At 38.0% G+C, this 25,160-nt stretch overlaps 1 protein-coding gene across 1 annotated transcript in view; it reads left to right on the forward strand.

The window, feature by feature from the left end:
- The window catches only part of ENPEP (glutamyl aminopeptidase), a 116,599-nt gene that overhangs the window by 38,486 nt on the left and 52,953 nt on the right, over positions 1-25,160 (forward strand). Inside the window, exons 4-7 of the mRNA XM_069095165.1 lie at positions 12,834-12,954; positions 17,840-17,994; positions 18,958-19,071; positions 23,238-23,372. Of these exons, the coding sequence (XP_068951266.1) occupies positions 12,834-12,954; positions 17,840-17,994; positions 18,958-19,071; positions 23,238-23,372 (525 nt within the window). The remainder of the gene's footprint in view (positions 1-12,833; positions 12,955-17,839; positions 17,995-18,957; positions 19,072-23,237; positions 23,373-25,160) is intronic.

Consider the following 25,160-nt stretch of genomic DNA (forward strand, 5'->3'; position numbering starts at 1 on the left):
GATCAGTATTGCTGTTATTGCATACAACATTCTCTTGGTTCTGTCCATTTCATTCTTCATTATTTTGTTTGGGTCATGGGGATTATTATTTGTTGGTTTGTTTTCTGGCAGTGACCATGAGTTGATGCCAACTCATCCTAGTTTTCTCACCTGGTGACCCAGTTAAAGGCTTATAATAGGTGCCTCCCTTTTCTCTCCTCTCGCTATCTTATTAACCCTTACAATCCTGCTTCTGATCTCATCATTCAACAAAAATGCTCTCTCCAAAGTTACCAGCAGTTTCTTAGTTACCAAATCCACTGGCCTTTTTCAGTCTTCATTCTCCTTGACCTCTCTTCAGCCTTTTATTTTTTTCCCATTTATTAATTTGTTTGTTTCCTTTTAGTTTACAGGATTCGATTCCACAATTCCTTGAATTTCACATTTTGTCCCCCCCCCCCCATGGCGGCTTATACTCAAGTATAGGATCTGTAAATACTTTCACATTATACATTGGTCAGGTTATAAGGATGGATTGTACCAGCTGGAATGAAAAATGGTAAAGAGGACATAGAACCAAATAAGAGAACAAAAAAGATCAGGTATTTTGCTTCCACCTGGAAATAAACTTAGTTCTTTCTCTGGATGCACATTTTTCTCTCCATCATGCATCTTTTGGGATTGACTTATATCACTACATTGCTGAGAAGAGTCCATTCTATCAAAGTTGGTCATCACATCTGCAGCCTTTTAAATGGTTGCTCCCCTCTCCTCCTTGATGGTCTAATCCATCTAGGTTTTTAGAATGTCATTCTTTCTTGGTTCTCCTCCTGCCTATCTCACCATTCCTTCTAGCCTGCTTTGTTGCATCCTTATCCAGATCATGCCTTCTTACCATAGAGGTCCTAGAGGTTTGCCTATTGAGTTTTCTCTTCTCCCCAACCCATAAGCTCCCATGCATTTAGTTACTTTTTCTATGCTCATGATTCTCAGATCTATCTATCTTGCCCTAACCTCTCCACTGTCCTCAGTCTTGCATCTCTAAGGGTCTTTCAGACATCTCAAATTGGATTCCAGTTGATATCTTAAACTCAACACATTCAAAGCCAAACTCATTATCTTTCTCTTCCACCCCTCCACAACCACTTTCTCTATTACTGAAGAGGGCGGCATGATCTTTCCAGTCCCTCAGGCTCAATGATTCCTCACTATCCCTCACTTTCATATCCAATCTGTTGCCAACACCTGTTCATTTCATCTTTGTGACATCTTTTAAATTAACCGCCTTTTCTCTTCTGACCCTATCCCCACTCTAGTGTAGGCCATCATCACCTCGTGGGTTTGCCTCAACTCTCTCTCCATACTAATCTATCCTCTATCCACCAAAGTGATTTTCCTAAAGTGAAGGTCCAGTTCCCTACTCAATAAAATATCACTCCCGGGGCAGCCAGGTAGCACAGCAAGTAAGAGCACCGGCTCCAGTGTTGAGAAGACCTGGAGATCGAATCCCGGGCTCAGACACTTAGCACCCACCCAGAAACACCTGGCTGTGTAACCTTGAGCAAGTTACTTAACCCTGATTGCTTAGGGGCGGCCAGGTGGCTCAGCCACGAGTAAGAGCACCGGGTCCAGTGTCAGGATGACCTGGATCAAATCCAGGCTCAGATACTCAGCACCACACCCAGAAATAATAACTGGCTGTGTAACCTTGAGCAAGTTACTTAACCCCAATTGCTTTAAAAAAATAAAGTAAAATATCACTCCCCATATTCTACAAACTTCAGTAGCTCCCTATTGCCTTCAAGATCAAATACAAAATCCTTTGGCATTCAAAGATCTATATAATTCAGTCTTATCCTGTCTTTCCAAGTCTTCTTAAACCTTACTCCTCACTGTAGACTTTGAAAATGGAGAAATTGAGAGGAGGAATTGATCTTGGGCAAAATGTAGAGAGTTTAGACACATTGAGTTTTGAGGTAACAATAGCCTATCCAAAATAAGGATATTTAGCAGGAAAATGGGATATATTATAGAAAGGAGTAAAATTGTGGAAAAGAATCTGAGAGTCACAAGAATAGAGGTATGTGCACAGCTGTAAAGTAGGATCAGTTCACTAAAGAAGGGAGAAGAGAGGGGAGGAGAGGAGAGGAGAGAAAAGGAGAGGAAAGAAAAGAAGGAACTGCATGGCTCAACTAGAACTGACCAGTCGGATCCCCGGTGGGGCAGCCCATACTACTCACATGTTGTTGTTTGTTCTTTATTCTTTTTTTTTAAAGCAGTTGGGGTTAAGTAACTTGCTCAAGGTTACATGGCCAGTTATTTTTGTGTGGGGGCCAAGTATCTGAGGCTGGATCTGATCCCAGGTCTCCCAACACTGGGGCTGACACTCTTACTCACCGTGCCACCTGGCCGCCCCTTTGCCCTTTATTATTAAATAAGACCACAGCCTTGGGAAGGGGATGTCATGACATGCAAGTGAATTGGACTTAAGTGAGACAGGGTTGTGCAAAGTCACCAGCCTCACTTTCTCCTCTAGAGTCATCTGGGTCCAGTAGCAAGATATAATTGAAGGCAACTAGAGATGGTCCCACTAAAGAAGGCTATAAAAAGAGGAAAGAGGAGGTCTAAGATCTGAACTTGGACTAATGACTAAAGCTACTGCAGGAAATAAGAGGAAGAAGAGGAGTCAAAAAAGTTTACCGACATGGTAAATGGGAGAAACATAAAAAACAAATTCTTAGTCACACAAGCCAAGACAGCGGTAATTTTGAGAAAGATACATTCTAACCTGCCACAAATGGCTCAGGGGAAAGGATAGCTGTAGATGATAGAGATAAGAAAGAAGGAGCTTAGTGTTTTAGTGAGACATCAAGACAAGTGAACAGCTTTTCAATTTTGGAGTTGAAAGCAATGGTGGTGGCAGAGCCAAGATGATGGAGAGCTCACCTGAGCTCTCCCCAAATCCCCACTGATAACCTTTAGATAATGCCTAAGACAAATTCTCGAGTGTCAGAACCCACAAAAGGATGAGGCAAAATAATTTTCCAGTCAGAGACAATGGGGAAGGTTGGCAGGAAAGATCTGTTGCACCAGGGTAAGAGTAGGGCACAGGCTGTGCCACTGAAAACTGGGCCCCAACAAAGCAGGAGTGGACCTTGGTAGTAACTGGATCAGCAATGGTAATGGCTGCTTCCAGAACTCTCATACCACAGGGGGCAAAGGGGTTGAAAAATTGGTCAGAAGGAGACTACAAGGGTCTCTTTGCTGGCATTGGGGGTAGGACTATGTTACTTTGCCCATACTCATATCCAGGTCACAGTCCTGGGTGGCAGTTTCAGGGTGAGGAGGGGCACTAGCACAGCAGAGCTTGCAGTCAAAGGGAAGTAGGGATTTTCATCACAGTTACAGGACAGGAAAGAGTGCTCACATGAGTGGCTGACCATGGACCAGAGCACAAGTCAGGAGCATAATAAATACACTTCTCCCTAGATTATACTGCCTTGGAAGAACTGAAAACTTACAGGTCCCTAGAAGTATCTCTGAAAACAGTTGCACAAAACCCCTGAAGCTTGGGATAATGTGCCCTTCATCCTGGAAGCTGAGCCCTACTTTAGTGAAGAGTTTAAAAGTTAAGAAATAGACTGGGAAAATGAGCAAACCACAGAAAAAAATTATGACTATAGAAAGTTACTATGGTGACAAGGAAGATCAAAGCATAAACTCAGAAGACAATAGAGTCAAAACTCCTACAATCTATAACCTCCAAGAAAAATATGAATTGGTCTCAGGCCATGGAACAATTTAAAAAGGATTTTAAAAGTCAAGTAAGAGAGGCAGAAGAAAAATTGGGAAGATAAATGAGAGTGATGCAAGAATATCATGAAAAAAAGGCGGAAGAAAATAACATCTTAAAAAACAGACTAAGCCAAATGGTAAAAAGAGGTATGAAAATTCAATGAGGAGAAGAATGCCTCAAAAAGCAGAATTGGCTAAATGGATAAAGATTTTTTAAAAATTCGCTGAAGAGAAGAACTGTTTAAAAAATAGAATTGGCCAAATTGGAAAGGAGGTACAAAAGCTCACTGAAGAAAATAATTTCTTAAAAATTAGAATTGAAAAAAATGGAAGCTAATGTTCTATGAAATATCAGAAAACAACAACAACTACTATTAACAACAAAACCCCCAAATAATGAAAAAATAGAATGCAAAATAGCTCATTGAAAAAAACCAACAACTGACCTGGAAAATAGATCCAGGAGAGTCAACTTAAGAATTATTGGAATTCCTAAAAACCATGATAAAAAAGAGCCTTGACATTGTCTTTCAAGAAATTATCAAGGAAAACTGCCCTGACATTCTAGAACCAGAGGGTAAAATAGAAATTGAAAGTATCTACTGATCACCTCCTGAAAGAGATCTCAAAATAAAAACTCCCAGGAATATTATAGCCAATATCCAGACCTTCCAGATCAAGGACAAAATATTGCAAGCAGCCAGAAAGAAATAATTTAAGTATCATGGAGCCAAAATCAGGATAACACAAGATCTAGGAACTTCTACATTAAAGGATCAGAGGGCTTGGAATATGACATTCCAGAGAGCAAAAGAGCTAGGGTTACAACCAAGAATCATCTGCCCAGAAAAGATGAGAATAATTCTTTGGAGGAAAAATGAATATTCGGTGAAATAGAAGGCTTTCAAGCATTTTTGATGAAAAGACTAGAGCTGAATAGAAAATTTGACTTCCAAATACAAGACTCAAGAGAATCATAAAACAGTAAACAGAAAAGGGAAATCATAAGTGACTTAATAAGGTTAAACTGTTTACATTTCTACATGAGACGATGATTCTTGTAATTCATAAAACTTTCTCATTATTAGGGCAGTTAGGATAGGAGTATATATAGACAGAGGGCACATGTGTGAGTTGAATATGATGGGATGATATCTAAAAAAATAAAATTAAGGTGTGAGAAAGAGGAGTGCAATTGGAGAAAGGGAAAGGGAGAGGTAGAATGGGGGCAAGTTATCAGACATAAAAGAGGTTTATAAAAAAAGCTTTTACAGTGGAGGGGAAGATGGGGGTGGGGCAGGGGGGGGGAGTGTGTTGGAAAATACTTGAACCTTACTCTCATCAGAATTGCCTCAAAGGGAGAATAACATACACACTCAATCAGGTATAGAAAACATCTTACCCTATAGGGAAGTAGGAGGGGGGAGGCAATAAAAGAAGGGGGGTGGTGCTTATAGAAAAGAAGGCAGATTGGGGGAGGCAGTAGTCAGAAGCAAACACTTTTGAGGAGGTATAATATGAAAGGAGAGAATAGAATAAATGGGGAGGTAATAGGATGGAGGGAAATAACAGCAATCATAACTGTGAAAAAAATTTTGAAGCAAGTTTCTCTGATAAAGGCCTCATCTCTCAAAAATACAGAGACATGAGCCGAATTTACAGAAATAAGAACCATCCCCCAATGAATAAATGATTGAAAAAATGAAGTCAGTTTTCAGATGAAGTAATCAAAGCTATCTATAGCAATATTTAGAAAATGCTCTAAATCACGATTGATTAGAAAAATGCAAATTAAAACAATTCTGAGGTACTACCTCATACTTATAAGATTGACTTATAGAACAGAAAAGGCAAATGACAAATGTTGGAGGGGATATGGGAAAATTGGGACATTTGTGTATAGTTGGTGGAGTTGGGAACTGATTCAACCATTAGGTAGAACAATTTAGCACTGTGCCCAAAAGTCTATTAAACCACAAATACCCTTTACCCCAACAATACAACTACAAGGTCTATATCCAAAAAGAAATAAAACAAAAAGGAAAAAGACTTTATGCACAAAAGTATTTATAGCAGCTCTTTTCTGGTGGCAAAGAATTGGAAATTGAGGAGATGCCTGTCAATTAGGGAATGGCTGAACAAATTGTATGATTGTGATGGACTACTATTGTGCTATAAGAAACGATGAGCAGGATGCTCTCAGAGAAACTGGGAAAGACTTACATAGACTGATGCAAAATGAAAAGAGTAGAGAGAGGAGAACATTGTACATAGCTACAATATTGTGAAATGATCAGCTATGAATGACTTGGCTATTTCCAGCAGTACAATGATCTGTCAATTCTGAAGGACTTGTGATAAAAAATGCTATCCAACCCCCAGAGAAAGAACTTATGGAGTCTGAATACAGATAAAAGCATACTTTTTAAAAACTTTATTTTTCTTGGGAGTTTATTTTGATCCATGTTTTCTTTTAAAACATGAATAATGTGGAAACATATTTTGCATAACTACACACATATAGCCTGTATCAAATTGCTTGGCTTCTCAATGAAGGGGGTAGGCAAAGGGGGAAGGAATTTGGAACTCAGTTTTAAAAATGAATGTTAAAAATTATTTTTACATGTCATTTGGGGAAATAAAATGCTAAATTTAAAAAAAGCAATCAGAGCAAATCCTGATTTGCCAAGACTAAGACACAGGCAGAATCTGAGACTGTTCTCCAAACATCATTAGCTGTGTAACCTTGAACAAATCCACTCCCCTCTCTGAGGCTAAATTTTCTCAATGGCAAAATGACAAGGTTGAACTAATCACTAGATGATATATTCTATACATCCTCTCTTTACCGGATTTTTGTGCCTCTTTTACCATTTGGCCCATTCTGTTTTTTTAAGGTGTTATTTTCTTCAGTATTTTGTTGTGTCTCCTTTACCAAGCCATTGACCCTTTTTTCATGATTTTCTTGCATCACTTTCATTTATCTTCCCATTTTTTCCTTTACCTCTCTCACTTTATTTTTAAAATCCCTTTTGATCTTTTCCATGTCCTGAGACCAATTCACATTTTTCTTTGAAGCTTTGGATGTAGGAATTTTGACCTTGTTGTCTTCTGAGTGTATGTTTTGATCTTCCTTGTCACCATAGTAATTTTCTATAGTCATATCTTTTTCTATTGTTTGTGAATTTCCCAGCCTACTTCTTGACTCAACTCTGTGCTAAAGTGGGTCAAGGGCTTCAGGGGTTTTGTGCAGCTATTTTCAGAAGTAATTCTGGGGACTTGTAAGTTTTCAGTTCCTCTCAGGTGGTATGATCTAAGAAGAGGTGTATTTACTACTCTCCTGTACTGTGCACTGGTTTGGGAGGACCATATGCATTCTTTTGAACCCTGGAACTGTGACCAGGATCCTAGCTCCCTTGTGACAGGAAGCTCTGTTGTGCTAACGCTCCTCCTCACTGGGACTAAGACCGAAGACTGTAATCCAGATACAAGTATAGGCAATACAACATAGTTAGTCCTGCCCCTATCCCTGTAAATCTCCTTCTGACGTTGTCTAATCCCCTTACCATATGTGGGCTGAGAGGTCGGGCAACCACAAGTGCTACCACTGATTCATTCACCCTGAGGCCTGCTATTCATTTGCTGTGGCCTGGTCTGTGACCTGTGCTAGACTATGCTTCTCTCATACCCTGGTTCGATAGACCTTTCCTGCTGACCATCTAAGTTTTCTTGGGATGGAAAATTCACGCCATATCTGTGTGGATTCTTTCACCCTAGAATTTATTTAGAGTCATTATTTAAAGGCATTTAGAGGGGCTTGGGGCAGAGCTCAGGTGAGTCTCTGTCTTTACTCCATCATCTTGGCTTTACCTTAGATATATTGTTTTAAAAGCCTCTAATGTTAGAAAAATGGGGCATGGGGACCTAACAATTTGGGAGAAATTAGGAGACTGCTCTTGAAAGAGATGGGTATTTAAATCTCAAGCAAAAGAATTCGCATTTTATCCTAAAGTAAATAGAATGAGGCTTATTGAATAGAGTTACACAGTCAGATAGCTAATCTAAGAAAATCTCTTTGGCATCTGTGTAGAAGATAGCTTGCAGTGGGGAGAGACTGTGAGCAGGGGGTCAATTAGATGCCACTGCAATAGTCCAGATGAGAGGTCAAGAGGGTTTGAACTAGGTCAACAAGTGTGAGCAGAGATAAGTGGATGCATGTGAGAAACATTGTGGATGTACAATTGGTGGGGATTGTCTTTAGGATCTTTTGGTATCTCTAGTGCTTGGCACAGTGTCTGGCACATAATAGGCATTTAAGGGATGTCTATTGATGAACAATTCCAAGCCACATTTGGACAGTGGGGACAAGGAAATGATTGTAGAGTTGAGGTGAACTTTTCAGGTGGTGAAGTACAACATTTATATAATACTTGTTTATGTGCCAGGTACTTTATACAAATATTATCTCATCTGATCTTCAGAATAACCACGTGAGGTAGGTGCTATTATTATCTCCATTTGACAGATGAGGAAACTGAGGCAGACCTTTTCAATGATTTGCTTAGGATCACATAGTTAGTGGCCAGATTTGAACTCAGATCTTCCTGATTCCACATCTGATGCTCTATCCATGGCACCGCCTTGTTGTCAATCTGTTTGACTGGAAGAATGATAGTATCTGTCATTAGAAATAAGAATGTTAGAAGAAGGTGGATTTATGGAGGAAGATCACAAATTCTATTTCATGCATGTTGAGTTCGAGTTCCTGTGGGAGTACAGGTAGAGCTGTCCAGCAGGCATTGGAGATGAAGATGGTACACGTAATGTTACTGTGTGATAAGGCTTGGCAGCTGAGGCAGTGCCAGGTAACAGAAGACCTTAAATGTCAAACTGTTTAAATGTTATTGGGTAGACAGAAGGGAGCTACTGAAGATCATGATGGGAAGTGAGTTGGGTCTTAAAGATGGAAAATAGGAGTCCCAGCACATCATAGAAGAGGAGTTGAGTAGAACAGTCTATCCAAAAACCTAGAGCATCATGTCTAGGAGATTTGCCTGGACAAAGGACATTGTAATTTAAGTTGAACAGTGTATAAATGAATACATTTGCTCTCTGGTGAATGTTTTAATGTCTAAAGCTTGGGATTCCAAATACTCTACTGCTAAATGAATATAGGCAGGACTTGGATTTCCAAATGAAAGATATTGTGATGATACCAGGGATAAAAAAATATATTTGGTTTCTAAAAAGTATATAGATAGATAGCAAGTGCTATATGAAAGTATGACTTGGCTAGAGATATTATATATTTAATAGGCTGTAATCACATGGCCTGTGGGGAGACTGACTCAGCCAATTACAGCAGTGGTCATTAAAATCAACCAGAAGGTGGTCCAAAATGCAGGGGCAAAATGGGCTTGTGTCTGGAGAAAGCCCCAAATCAACAGAGGGTAAAAAATGAGGTGGGAGATAATTTTACTCTGAGCATATCTGCTGATAGAAACCCACCAACGATCTACTACAAGTACTACCAGTAATCATAGCTAGCATTGATATAGCACTTTTAGGTTCACAAAGTATCTTACAAATATTTTTTCACTTGATCCTCACAACAACCCTGGGATATAGGGGAACTTAATATCCTCATTTTACAGATGAGGGAACTAAAGCAGGCAGTGGTCACACAACCTGCAAGCCTCTGAGGCAGGATTTGAAGTCTGACTCCAGGCTCAGTACTCTACCCACTGTCCTTAACTGCCTAAGAAATGAAAAGGCTAAATTCCACCATCTTGAGAAAGGACTGATAAAAGAAGGATGCCTGCATCCAAGGAGAAGGAAAAAGTAGTAGAAATAAAAGCAACAGGAGTAAGACAAGTAAAAGTCTACTTTTGATAATTGCAACACAACGATAATAAAAGCTAGCATTTATATGACATTTTAAGGTTTGCAGAGAGTTTTACCTGCATTTTCTCTGATGACTACAGTTAAACTCCAGTTGCAGTTACCAGCTGATATTGACATGATATATTGATTTTGACCCCACTGCCACTCTGACTCTGTTCTATATTCCCATCCCATTAAAGCAAATAGCATCTCCTTGGCCACTTTCTATCCTTCCCACAAATCCCACCCATCCAGCCACAAGCCCTTCAAAGCAAAGATGTGAAATATTCAGCTGAACTGGACCTTTAAGAGAATTTCCAGCAGGAAGATATTATAAAGAAAATGAGAGGAAGAAAATGGATGAGGTGGTGTGTACCCATTCAAGTGGTCTATTGATGGCAAAAAATTAGCATGCCTATTTAGTGTATGAGGCGAGAGTCATGGTATTAAGCCCCTATGGTGTAGTTATCTTTGCTTTGTTCACAAAACACAAAGTGCTGCTCTAATTCTGCTGAGTCATTGGGAAATCACATGCCCTCATTCACAAGGAGGCCTGGGTGAGAGAGCGTGTAGGGATCAGCACAAAGCTGTATCACCACTATGGGAAAAATAGCTCACAGAATGATGCTCTGATGATGTCAGTAGTGTTCTCTTTGAATATGAAGAACAGCAAGTTTTCACATTCACAGTTAAAGAAGAATAGAGAAAAACATTCAGTTTCCTGGCAGTTTAGGAATGGAAAACCAACCAAGATAATTTAAGGGAAGCTATTTTTAGTGGTGCTAAAAAGTTAATGGAGCATCCCAGGATACTTCACTTATTTCCAGAAAGGGTGACGCTGAGGGAAAGCAGCTTAGGATACATACCTAGCTTGGCAACCAAATTTAACAATGCACATTTGGGAGCAAATAGGGAAAATTCCAGGGTTTAATAAGTGTGGTGTCAAAGACCTGGCTACAAAGTTTATGACCATTGTTTGAAGAATGACTAAGAAATTTTTGGTGCATGAATTATTATAATACTATACTGTAGAAATAAAGGGTATAATGAATGTCGTGAATCACAGGATGACCTATATGGATGAATGCAGAGTGAAAGAATTAGATCAAGGAAAACAATATATGATGTGATCATACCCATATAGAAAGAAACAACAACAGCCAAATGTTAACATGTTAGCCAATGTTAACAACAAGAGCCAAACCCGAACAAAACTTAATGCTGTATAATTATAATAACCAAAGTTGAACCCAAAGAAGAGAAATGAAAAGGAACTTCTCTTCATTGCTTTGCAGAGATAGAGGACACTGGGTGGGGAAAACTATATATGATCAGGAATTTTCTATGTTTTGGTTTGTTTTTATGAATTGTCTTTTTTCTCTTTTGTTTTTTCCTTTGTTATAAGAATGGGGATAGGGGAAGAATATATGGGGGAAAATGTAGGTTATGTAAAAATCAAGATATTATTAAAATAAGGTCAACTTCATTAGCCAATGCAAAGAAAAATATACTTTTTCTTTTAATTTTTGCCTGATTTATCTAAACCAATTATCTAAATGGACTTTTAATCATTAGATCACTGTATAGTCTTCTTGGATCATATATTTGGAAATAATGCTATAGCTAGCATTTATACAGCACTCTGAGGCTTGCAAAGAGCTTTATATAAGATAATTGGTATTATAACACCCTGTGAGGTAGGGGATACAATTATCCTCATTTTACAGATGAGGAAACTTAGGCAGATAGAGGTAAAGTGACTTGCTTAGGGTCACACAGCTTGTAAGTGTTGAGGTTGGATTTGAACTCAGGTCTTCTGATTCTAAGCCTGGGGTTCTGTGTACTATATTACTTTAGAGCTGGCAAGGGACCATAGAAGACATCTGGTCTATCCTGCTTATTTTACAAATGAGGAAGCCAAAGCCCATGGAGGTGAAACAATTTGCCTAAGATCATACTACCAGTGTATTGCAAAGCCAGGTTCGTCACCCATATCCTCATTCCCAATCTGGCACTTGGCTATCAGTGGAAACAGAAGCATTATGATGCTTATAGTGTGTAGACTTTAATGCTATCGCACCAGAAAATTCAATTACTTTCAATTGTCTACCATGTTGCCCACCAAATGGAAGATAGGTTATTTGAAGAGTTTTATTCTTAGATCTGCATACTCTGTAACATCTAAGTCCCCTGTGGCATTTTCTATGTTTCCAGAGTGCCTACATGCTGCCTATTCAACTTCGTTCCCAATGGCATCCAATATAGCATTATGCCAAAGTGCGTGACTTCATCTTTTTGAGGAGGGAGTGGTCTGAAGAGTATGGTTCGAAAGTGCAAATTATTGAGGGTGCCATTTAGTTATTTAAGGCCATAAGAGCTACCTCCCAAGGCTCACTCCAAGGAATTGTTCAGTCATGTCCAACTGTTCATGACCCCATTTGGGATTTTCTTGGCAGGGATACTGGAATTGTTTACCATTTTCTTTTCCAGCTAATTTTACTGATGAAGAAACAGGGTTAAGTGACTTGCCCAAGGTCACACAACTAGTATCTGAGGTTAGATTTTAACTCAGGAAATTAGTCTTCCTGACTCCAGGTCCAGCACTCTATCCATTGTGCAACCTAGCTTCCCCTCTATGCCACCTAGGAATTAGGCCCTGGAAAAACCTGGTTCATTGCATTAGGCATTTTGGAAATGTAATAGTTAAGTATATTATCAATATATTATGTTTTGATAGGATAGAATTCACTAAAACTGCCAAAGGTCATCACCTGGAGAATTACATGTACAACATGCAAGTTATGGTCATGAGCCTATACACCTTTCTCTCTCTCTCTTTTTTTTTTTTTTTTACCATAACTGTCATCATCACTAATACCATCACCTCTATCATTGTCAACATCACAGTTATGTAAGTGATATCTTTCAGACAAGAAAAAGGGGGAAATCTGCTAATCTCATAAATTCAAAACAAATCATGTGATGATACATGATTACATGCATGACTTAAGAACACCCAACAGAATCAGCAAATTATGTGGAATGTGGAAAGTCCCTTAAAGATTGTTTTGTTCAGGCCCTTCATTTTATAGATGAAGAAACTTCATATATATGATTTTTTTATGTTTTATTTTTTTTGAAGTAACAATAATCTTAATATATTTCTTTTTTATTAGCTCAAAATCTATGTCCAACCACTTGAAAAACATACAGCTGAATATGCTGCAAATATCACCAAAAGTATATTTGACTATTATGAAAAATATTTTGCAATGAATTATTCCCTTCCAAAATTAGGTGAGTCCAATTTCATATTTCCTTGTTTTAAATAGTTCTCTATTATCAAAAATTAACTTCCTTTATTTAGCACAATCATTAATCAATCAATTAACTTACTATCAAGCATTTGTTTATGGGCATAATATTGTTCTAGTTTCTGGGACATTTTACTAATGGGTAATGGGTTTATCCAGGACATACTGTGTCTCTACATAATTCTTACATTGCTCTGATTTTCTTTTCTTTTTCCTTAATAGTATTTTATTTTTCCAATTATATGTAAAGATAGTTTTCAACATTCATTTTTGTAAAATTTTGAGTTCTAAAGTTTTCTTTCTCCCTCCTCTCCAAGAGAACAAGCAATCTGATATAGGTTATACATGTAAAATCACATTAAATATACATTCATATTAGTCATATTGTGAAAGAGGAATCAGAACAAAGAAGAAAAACCATTAAAAAGGCAAAAACAAACAAAAAAAGAAAATAGAATGCTTCAATCCTCATTCAAACTCCATATTCTTTTTCTGGATGTGCAAAGCATTTTCCATCATGAGTCTTTTGGAATTGTCTTAGATCATTTTTGTATTGTTGAGAAGAGCTAAGGGTATCAAAGTCAGTCACTGCAAAATGTGACTGTTACTGTGTACAGTGTTCTCCTGGTTCTGCTCACTTCACTTTGCATCAGTTCATGTAAGTCTTTCCAGGTTTTGCTGAAATCTGCCTGCTCATTATTTCTTACAGCACAATAGTATTCCATTACATTCACAGACCACAATTTGCTCAGTCATCACCAAATTGAGGGCATCCTCTCAAAGATAATTGCTTTAAGTATTAGAATAGATAACCTATTAGGTCCCTTTGCAGCTCTAAATTTATGGTCATGTGATCTCATGGTAGAGATAGTGTGATGCAATAAGAAAAAAAGACAACACTTAAAGTCATTTGACCTTGTAGGTCCTCAGTTTCCTCTTCTGTCAAATACCCAAAGAGATTTCTGAGGTCCCTTCTACCTCAAAGTCAATGATGTTCTTTATTTCTTTCTATCACTAATTAGGACCAAATTCTAGTTACTCCAAATCTGAAGTCAAAATGTCATTCTGTTTCCAGAAATATTTTTTTAATGTTTCTCAGCATTACACAAGCAGAACCATGTGAACCCAAAAAGTGCTATCTGAGAATGAGACCTGAATGATAATTAGGAAAGGCCAGAAAGTCCCAGAAACAATACAGATGTCTAAAGAGGATGAAAATGAGGACAGCAAGAAAAAACAGCCAGCTTCCTGTTTTTGCACTTACACTAATAGATTCCTGCTGTAGAGTAAAAATCAGTGCAGGGGGTCCATGTGTGGCTCAATCTAACTTCCAAATGCCAAGTTTCTCTTTGCTGGTGGCATTTCTAGGTTAACTAGCAGTTGTTGTGAGGGGGAGAAGGAACAAAGACAGCTGTCACTAGAATCTGTAAACTATTAAGAGAAATATGGAACCCACAACAAAAGAATTTACCAGTCTCACTGTTGCCCCCCATAGTATCCAACACTAAAACTTTACAAATGAAAAGTCTGTAATGGACCTTTATGTTGTTCAATTGCTTCAGTCATGTCTGACTCTCCATGACCCTTTTTGGGGTTTTTGTGACAAAGATACTGGAATGGTTTGCCATTTTTCTTCTTCAACTCATTTTACAGATGAGTAAACTGATGGTTACAGATGAAGGTTAAGTGACTTGCCCAGGGTCAGACAGCTAGAAAGTGTCTGAGGCCAGATTTGAACTTGTGTTTTCCCATCTCCAAGCCTAGAGCTCTATCCACCGTTCCACCTATGTACCCTAATAATGGACCTTGCTTTAAGCTAAATACTATTTTCTCTGTCCTCTGAACAAACATCTAGGATAGACTATAATGGAAACATACTTTGAGGAGAAATTGTGCATTTATCACCCTCTAAAAATAAAGCATGTTGGAAATAATTAATTATAATAATAAACATGAGACCTGAAGTTAGAGAAAGAGAGAAAATAAGCATTTATTAAGTATTTGCTATTTACCAGGCAGGGACCTAGATGATACAGTGGATAAAATGCTGGGGCTGGGGTCAGGAAGACCGGAGTTCAAATCTGGCCTCAGATACTTACTAGCTGTGTGACCCTGGGCAAGTCACTTAACCCTGTTTGCCTCAGTTTCTCATCTGTAAAATAAGCTGGTGAAGGAAATGGCAAACCACTCCAGTACCTGTGCCAAGAAAATCCTAAAAGGAGTCAGAAAGAGTCAGACACAATTGAAAATTTCTAAACTACCTACATCAGGCACTGTGCTATGTTCTTTACAAATATTATCTCATTTGATCCTCAAAAGAACCTTAGGAGGTAGGTACTATTATCACCTTCCTTTTACAGTTAAGGAAACTGAGGCAAACATTGGTTAAGTGACTTGCTTAGGATCTCACAGCTAGTAAGTATCTGAGGCCAGATTTGAACTCAGGTCTCTTTCTAACTCCAGACCCAGTGTTCTGTCCACTGCACCACCATACTAAAGATCATATTTCAATTGAGATTTAAAGGCATTATATACCATATTGATCATTTGGGGATTTTCTTCTTTCTAGAGGCAGCATGGTATGATTGATAAGCCCTGGGTTCAAGTCCTGCCTCTTATACATACTGGTTGTGTGACCCTGGGCAAGTCTCTTAACCTCTCAGTGCTCTAGGCAACTCTTGAAAGATTAGACCTTGCTATAAAGGGAGAGGAAATTTCCTCATGTTGGAATTCCAGTGAAATTAGTGACCTATCCTTTTTGGTAACCCACATATTTGTCACTAATTAGAAGCACAAAGATAGCAAGAAAAGGAAATTTCCTGCAATCTGGGAGATTTGTTAGAGACAATTGACTTTTATTTATTTTTAACCCCCTGATGCTTTATTTTAACCATAAGGAAAATTAGGGTATGACTCATATGGGATAAAAATTCATTAGATTCCATGCATCATTCTGGAGCTCATGTTGGATAAGTGCAAAAACATGAGTTCATTAAAGGGGAAAACTGCCTTGGGTCAACTATTCTTTGTCTCAGAGCTTTCATTAGTAACAGAGGTGGGGAGAAAAGTCAGGGTCAGAGATGAGCCTTCACTCTGACCACTGAATCACATTGTCTCCCATTGACCAATTTAATCAATAAGGATTTAGTCTAGAGAAAAGATTGAAATTAGAATTATAGAAGTTTAGAGCTAACACCCACCTGAGTGATTATCTGGTCCAACTCTTGATTTTTCTATTGATATTGGCAGTCCATTGAGAGGAAGTGTTCCATCCTGGATAAAAGACTCCTATAGTTAGGAAAAACCCTGCTTTTGCTATATATAGATGTGTGACATTGGGCAAGTCACAACCTTTCATGCTTCAGGCAACTCTCTATAAATGTAAATTAAATATGAGTTAGTTGATTGTGGGAACTGTGTCCACACCATTCCTCTGCATTGATAAGATAGATCTAGAACAAGAGAAACAAATGTTAAGATACCAAGTGGACTGGTAAGGACTTAGAATAATAGGAAACCAAGGTAACAAAGAAATACAAAAGCTGAGAAAAGACGGTTCTCAAGGTACAAGAGTTTTTATATGTTAGGGCTTTCTCTTAGGAAAACTTTATCCTCTTGTCCTTGACAAGATGACAAATACTGTTATATGTAATGTAAATGAAAATTGTATTTTGAAAAGTTTTTTTTTTAAATGAAGGACAGAACTGTTGGACTAGACAGAATGGAGCCATTCTGGAGAACAATTGGGAACTATGACCAAAAGGCTAGAAAACTGTGTCTACTCTTTAACCTAGCAATATTTGTATTAAATCTCTACCCCAAGATTAAAGAAAAGGGGAAAGGAATCATATACACAAAAATGTTTATAACAGCTCTTTTTGTGGTGGCAAAGAGACCAGAGTTGGAAACTGAGGGGATACCCAATGGCTAACAAGTTATGATATATGAATGTGATGCAATATTAAACAATGAAGGGGTTGATTTTAGAAAAATCTTGGAAGACTTACGTGAACCAATGCAAAGTGAAGTGAGCAGAACCAGGAGAACAATTTACAAAGTAATAGCAATATTTTGAAAGACTTAGTAATCTGGTTGATACAATGATCCACCACAACATCAAAGGACTTATTATGTAAAATGCTATCCACATCTAAAAAGAGGACTGATGGTCTGTCTCATGAAGCATGTTAGTTTTCTTTTCTTTTCCTTGTTTTATTTTTTTGGACCATACAGAAATATGTCTTGCATAACTTCATATGTATATGGATATCATATTTCTGGCCTTCTCAATGGGTAAGGGAGGGGTAGAGGGAAAGAGAAAACTTGAAACTGAAAATAAAAATAAAATAAAATTTAAAATGGAGGGCAGAAAATAACCAAAACAAAACCATCCTATTCTAGAGAATTTTAACTGCCCACTGTCTATGGCATTCCTCTCAAACATGCATTAATATCTCTGTAGCCAATGGGAAGACCCCTATGGAAATTTTGAATGTAAAAAAAACAAGGTGATTGAGAATTATTTTATTTTATTTTATTTTATTTTATTTTGCCTTTTGGGGAGCAATTGGGGTTAAGTAACTTGCCCAAGGTTACACGGCTAGTTTTTTTGTGTGGGTTTTAAGTGTCTGAGGCTGGAACCGAACTCAGGTCCTCCTGACTCCGGGGCCAGTGCTTTATTCACTGCGCCACCTAGCCACCCCAAGAATTATTTTAAAATGAGTGACAGATGAATTTTGTCCTACAAATTTAGGAGAATAATTTTATAGTTTTCTTTAAACTCAGTCAGAGAAGAAATATCATGACCAGACAAAAAGAATATACTTCTCATGTGAAAAAACACTATATTTTGTTTTTTTACACCCTAGATAAAATAGCCATTCCAGATTTTGGCACAGGTGCTATGGAAAACTGGGGTCTTATCACATACAGAGAAACCAACTTACTTTATGATCCTGAGGAGTCGTCCTCTTCAAACAAACAGAGGGTAGCTGCTGTGATTGCTCATGAACTTGTTCACCAGGTAATGAATCTCCCAAATGGTAGTTGGGGCAGTAGAGAGATGGAAGGGGTTAAAAATCCTAGGAACAATGGGAATAAATAACAGATGGGACAAATCCCATTTTCAGTTTTTTTCTTTTCTCTACAAAAATTTCACTAATGTTAAAGAAGACTTTTTAACAAGCCTTGTGATTTCATGCATGGAAAGAGCTACCAGTAAGGATCTCCTACTAATCAAGGCAATTTATAATCTCAGCAATCTGAGAGTAATGACTTGCCTGAGGTCAGAGAGCCAGAAGATATCAGAAGCCGGATTTGAATCCAGATCTTCTTGACTATAAAATTAGCTCTCTGACCACTGTGTATACCATCTCTAATAAAAAGAGTAAAATGAGATGTCATTACAAAAACTTAAGTGGGTAAAGTTAATGACCTGAAGCTGGGAAGACAACTTCAAATCCTGCCTCAGATATTTAACAGCTGTGTGACCGTGGACAAGTCACTAAACCTCTCTCAACCTGAGTTTCCTTATCTATAATATGGTAATAATAATAATAGCTACTACCTCACAGAGTTGTTGTGAAGATCAAATAATATGTGTGTGTATGCATGCATATAGTATTTTGCAATTGTTAAAGTGTTATATAAATTTTAGCTTCTATGACTATTTTTATTACTACTGTTGTAAGAAATTTTCTTTACCTAGATCTTCAAGGATACTCTCCTGTAGTTTCATAAACTCTAATTATTGTAGGAGTAAAGGCTTTAAAAAGAGGTGTCTTTGAGGCAATTACAAAATTAAGACAAAAACCAAATACCCAGGAAATATTTATAATTGAAGTTCTGGTCACCTCATCAGTGTTTTGGATAGTAAAAAATCTTATCTGATATTGATGACAGAATCACATAGAAACATACATCAACATTTGCTGACCTATAGTGTTTTTACCACTATCCTGAGATCTTTTCTTGTTTATCATTTCAGTGGTTTGGCAATATTGTGACCATGGATTGGTGGGAAGACTTGTGGCTAAATGAAGGATTTGCCTCTTTCTTTGAGTTCCTGGGAGTAAATCATGCAGAAAAAGATTGGCAAATGGTAAGTGTCTTTCTGTGCTATAAACTACCCTGGAGGCTGAGAAGCACAACCCAGTTCTAGTGACCATATGCTTTCCATGTATGACTGAGTGTCTGAAAGGTCATTTAGAACTCAGCATTTAATGTTTATGAAGCACTTTCTTCAATTCAATTTAATTCACATACATGTTTATATTTATATGGTACCTTTGGCCACACCCACAGGGAGTAGAGAGGCTTAGAGGAGGGGACTGAACTGCCAGACAGTTTACCAATCCCAAATTTCAGGGTCTGCCTTGACTTTGATACTTCATTTTGGCTTGTGGGAATGAAAAGATAGAACCACGAAGGAAAAAGATGTCCTGGTCTTTCTGTTCCCAATGAAGATGGTCAAAAGCAGGTTATATTGATCAAGAATCTTCTCTGTGGCAAGCACTGTGCTATCCACTAAGGATTTGTTGTTACTGTCGAGTTGTTTCTGTTGTGTCTGACTGTCTGTGTCCCCATTTGGGGTTTTCTTGGCAAAGACACTGGAGTGGTTTGTCATTTCCTTCACCGGCTCATTTTACAGGTGAGGAAACTGAGGCAAACAGGATTAAGCGACTTGCCCAGGGCCACACAACTAATAAATGTCTGATGCCAGATTTGAACTCAGGTCCTTTCAACTCCAGGGCTGTTGCTCTATCCACCACACCACCTAATTGCCCTTTACCACTAGGGATACAAAGACAACAATGAAATAGTCCCTATCATCAAGGGGCTTAGAGCATCTTGGATTTATTCATTGATCTAGCAAATATCGATTGTTTTTTATATGCAAAGGAATGCGCTAGACACTGGGCTGCAAAGTGGCACAAAACAAAGACTTTTTTTCCTCAAAATATACACATTTGTACAACTTTGTACAACAATATACAATTGGGAAGATTACTCAGATGGTGGTAAAAGCAGTAGATTAGTCATCGGAGTAAGACTAGAGGCAAGAAGACCAATTATGTTCTCCAGCAAGTCTTCAGATAACTCTGTTGCTAGCCACTTGAAAGTAAAGGGAAATCAGAGAACGATTTCAGAGGAGGATTTTTTACAGCACCCATGCGGAATAGTTAATATACTATTGCCCCTATTTTACAGATGAGGACATTCAGTGAGGTTCAGTGATGTGAATTGGCTTACCTATGGTCACAGAGCCAATACAGATTGGGACCCAGGTCTCTTGACTCCAAATCAATTCTGCCTTACTTCCCACTGTGCCCCAATCTATTCCACTCCATTACCTCTTGGGCAATGCTTAGGCAGTGTAGAAAAGATCATGGGTTTGAGAGAAGGAAAGAAGAGTGAAAAGAGCTAGGGAGTAGCAAAGGAGAGATGGGGGACATGAGAGGAGCTAATGCTCTACATTTGTCCTGAACATTACCTCTAAATATGTAATTCTGATTCAGAGAAGCTTGGAGATTGTGCCAACTCTATGTTGCACAAAAGGGGTCTGGAAAAGGAAACCAAGAGCCAGCTATTAAGGGTTATTTTGTGGGTCCTATCATCAAATTACAGTAGACATGGTATTTGACAGTTTTTTCCCCCTAGGGCTGGGAGGCAGGAAGGGAGTGAGTGTATGAGAAGTTGAGACTGTTCTACTCCAAACATTAACCTTGAACAAATCCACTCTCCCATCTGAGCCTAGATTTTCCCAATGGTAAAATGATAGGGTTGGACTAGTCACTAAACGATACAGTTTCTTCTAGCTCTAAAGTTCAGGATTCTTCACATTTCTCCCGAGTGTCAATTAAGACAACAACAGCAATAACAATGGCAAAAACAAGAAGTTTCATACACTCTGTGCCCCTCTTTATATGTAATATAAGCAGTGGCAAAAGGATAAAGGGATGGGGGACAAGAGGAATTGCAGTGGCTTGTGTAGCTAGCTTTGTGAACTATTGCCCTCTAATGGACAAAACCAGAAATTTCCCATAATATATAGAGCTTTCGTAATCTATTATTTTTCAAGGATTGAAAAGAAAGATTTGGGGAAAAATGTACATTATTGGTAAAAATAAAATCTTTTACCAAAGATCGATCCACATCCAAACATTTCCAGGAAAACATAAAATGGGCAAACTTTATATGAAAAATTACTTTCCAAGATCAAATCATTTGCCTTTTATTCCTTTGCTGGCTAATAAGAGGTTTAAAAAGTACTAATATCCCTTAATATAAATGAATATCCCACTTATACCAAGAGTAGCCTACTTCCACCAACCAAAACAATGAACATAAACCCATTAACTCTATTTCTACATGTTGGGGATGGGGTGAGGAACTCAGGTTTTATTTCTCCTATGTATAACATGTAAAACTCTTTTTGGAATTTTTACTAAAAAAATATGAACACAGAAGCCATTAATGAACTCAAATATGCCAACATACAAAGAAAAAGAGGATTGTCTATAAAACTGAGTTTCTGTTAGATTTTTTTTAAAAATAAAAGGTATACCAAATTTAACAAGGTAGTAACAAAATTATCCTGTTTGTGTCTTCTTCTGAACTCCCTTTTCCAGCATATTTTCAAAAAATTTTATTGATGTCTTTTTCTTACTTTCTTTTCTAAAAATCTAGTATATTTATCATTTCCCATTCATTCCCACCCACTTCCCCAAGCCCTCTCTTGTAAGAAATTAGGATATTAGAGGCGGCCAGGTGGCTCAGCAAGTAAGAGCACTGGCTCCAGTGTTGGGATGACCTGAGGATCAAATCCGGGCTCAGATACTTAGCACCACACCCAGAAATAACTGGCCGTATAACCTGGAGCAAGTTACTTAACCCCGATTCCTTTAAAAAAAAAAAAGAAATTAGTATATTAAAGCAACACAATTTAATACAGTGGCCTTGTCAGAAAATGAATAATTCTTTTTGCACCTTTAATACATAACCTCCCTTCCAAGAAGCAGGTATACATCATTGTCAGTCTTCTGAAGCCATGATAGAAGTCAAGTATATCTGCTGTTGGTAGATGCTTGTGTTTTCTAATCTAGTCACATGGGAGAAAACAGGAAAAGACACAAATAGCTAAGAAGGAAGGATTAATTGGTTAATGTATGAGGGGCCAGGACCAATGTTTCCATCTAAATGGAATAATTTGTGGGTCTAAATTTTATCCCTCCCCCCAAAGAAAAAGCTATTTGGAAGGATGAAAAAGATGTGATTTTGTTTGCATGCATAATTTATATGTATATTACCAGTATGTATGTCATGCCTCTAGTTTATAGACATGAATCTTAAAGTATGAGCTTTAAATGTTAAATGACCCCCCAGATTTTCTGTTCCATGAAGTCTGCATTCAATCTCCTTTCATACCTTTGGATAGACCATCCTGCTCTCCTGGAATGCCTTCCTTCCTTACCTCTACCTTCTAGAACCCTAGTGTCCATCAAGGTTCGTGCTAGCTCCAGTGAGGGAGCTTTCCCAGTTCCCCTAAATGTTTGTGTTCTCTACCTCTCCAAATGAAATTCTATTTATCTGCTTAAGGGTGTAGCTGCACCTAGTAACTTCTTTTATAGGTCCACAAGATTCTGGTTTTAGAACTAAAAGGGATCTCAAAGGTCATCTGGTCCATTTTACAGATGAGGAAACTGAGCCCAGAGAAGAGATTTGTTTAGAGTTACATGAGTAGGAAGAGGCAGTTGCAGGATTTGAACCTCAGTAGTTAACCCTCAACTTCATTACCCTTTCCATTGCTGGAGGGCAGAGATTGTTTCACATCTTGCCTTTGGATCTCTCATGCTTTGAATAGTGCCTTGGACCTCTCAAGCATAGGAAAAAATCTAGTTTTCTCAAATTAGGGAATTCTTGTTTCAGGAACTGGCTCCACCAAGGCAGATGCTAAATAATTGGGCTCTGACTTAACAGACAAGTCCTATAGAGTTGCTTGAAGTATGTATGTGCCTTAAGTGTCTTGTCCAAGGTCCCAGAGCCTGACATATGTATATGCCTTAAGTGGTTTGTCCAGGGTCACACAGTTTGACTTATATGTATATGCCTTAAGTGGCCTGTCCAAGATCACACCGTTTGACTCCAAGTCAGATTGCCTCTACCCTCCTAGGAACTTGTTTAATAAATAACAAGTGCTTAATAAATGCTTGATTAATTAAACTATTGCAAAAAACAATATCACATTTGCTTTGTTTTGTTTTCCAGCTTAACCAGATATTACTTGAAGATGTTTTGCCCGTGCAAGAAGATGATTCCTTGTTATCTTCTCACCCAATTGTTGTCAATGTAACAACGCCCGCTGAAATAACATCTGTATTTGATGGCATATCCTATAGTAAGGTATAAGAAACATCATATATCTTTGAAGCACTTTCCATTTGGTTACTTGACATTCTTTAGTTAGTAATCTTCAGCTGAACTGAGTGAACATGGCACAATCATCTCATTGAACTTGAGATCAAAGCTTATTTTTAAAAAAAATGTTTTGTTTCCATTTTTCCTGATCTTTGATTATTTGGGTTTTATGGGTTTAAAAGTATTTTCTCTGGTTTGCTTAAAGGTAGAAAACAATGACCTTCCTGGGCATATGACCAATAATAGGCCCTGCATTGGGATGGATCTTGTCCTCAGCAAGCATTAATGGCTACTTCAAATTGGCCTTTGCATCTTTTGTAACTAGAAAGAACAGAAGCAGAATTGCTAAGGAAATGGGGGGCTCACAGTCTATCGTCCCTGAATGCATCACAAAAATGGGGGCATTTTTCATCCATTTTAAGTCCCTGTGGGAAATGCTCAATCATTCAGAACTCCATTTTTTTTTTCTCTCCTATTTGAGTGCTGTCAGCAAGTGACATGATTAGGAGTTCCATTTCCTCCCATCTTAACCACTGGCTGATTCAGTCATTACATTGACACATGACTGACTTTCAAAAACTGCAGCTAACAGAAATGTTTCCTCATGGTTGAGCCCAATGATTTTATTTAGGCCTAAAATATTATTTTTGTGTAAAGGAAAAGCTTTCCTTATAGAATTAGAAATATGTAGGATCCTGCTTATCTCTGCACTGCTGGCTCCACATTCCCTCTGCTTTTACCTAGTGAGCCAATCTCCATATTTTTAAGGTCCTTTTTTGTCTTTGCTATCATTTCTACTCCTAATCTTTTGCTTATGGCATATGTCACAGCCTGGAAAGGAAAGACTGACCTCAGTACTCCATGCTTGTGAAATGCTAGGTCATAATCTAATTCTTTTTTTGGGGGGGGGGGAGGAGGGGAAGGCAGGGAAATTGGGATTAAGTGACTTGCCCAAGGTCACATGGCTAGTAAGTGTTAAGTGTCTGAGGCCAAATTTAAACTCAGGTCCTCCTGACTCCAGGGCTGGTGTTCTATTCACTTATAATCTAATTCTACCTATAATAAGGAGCATGTTGTTGTTTAATCATATCCAACTCTTCATGACCCAATTTGGTGTTTTCTAGGCAGAGATACTGGAGCGGTTTGCCATTTCCTTCTCCATATCATGAGGAAACTGAGGCAAACAGGGTTAAGTGACTTGCCCAGGGTCACACAGTTAATAAGTGTCTGAGGCCAGATTTGAATTTAGGAAGATGAGTCTTCCTGCCTCCAGGCCTGACACTATCCACTGAGACACCTAGCTGCCCCTGTAAATGTTAGCTATTATTAAATTATTATTAAATATATTAATTATTATTTATTTGTTAAATTTTGTTATTAATTATTATCAAATTATTAAATACCACAATTATTAAATACCACAATTCAGCATCCATTACAAAAAAGAGGAGAAGAGAGGCACTGGTAACATAATTCAAATAAACTAAAGGTCTACAAGTAACTGCTAGTGAGGAACAAAAGAGCTCGGGTCTGAATTGTCCCAAACGGCTAGCTACAAATTACATTTGCCAGAGAATTCCTTAGCTTTTTTACTTACTTATCATTAATGTAGTTATTTTTTTAATTGATAAAAAAGAAACACGTTTATTTGTTGACCAGTTTTACCTTGGATCTACTTTATTTTAGTATAAATAATAGAAATGGTAGTCCTAAATACATACATACACACACACACACACACACACACACACACACACACACACACACACACAG

Source organism: Petaurus breviceps, unplaced genomic scaffold (assembly GCF_028583685.1).
Source record: "Petaurus breviceps papuanus isolate PSGF00001 unplaced genomic scaffold, PetGlider_PUasm1.0 126, whole genome shotgun sequence".
Classification (NCBI taxonomy): Eukaryota; Metazoa; Chordata; class Mammalia; order Diprotodontia; family Petauridae; genus Petaurus; species Petaurus breviceps.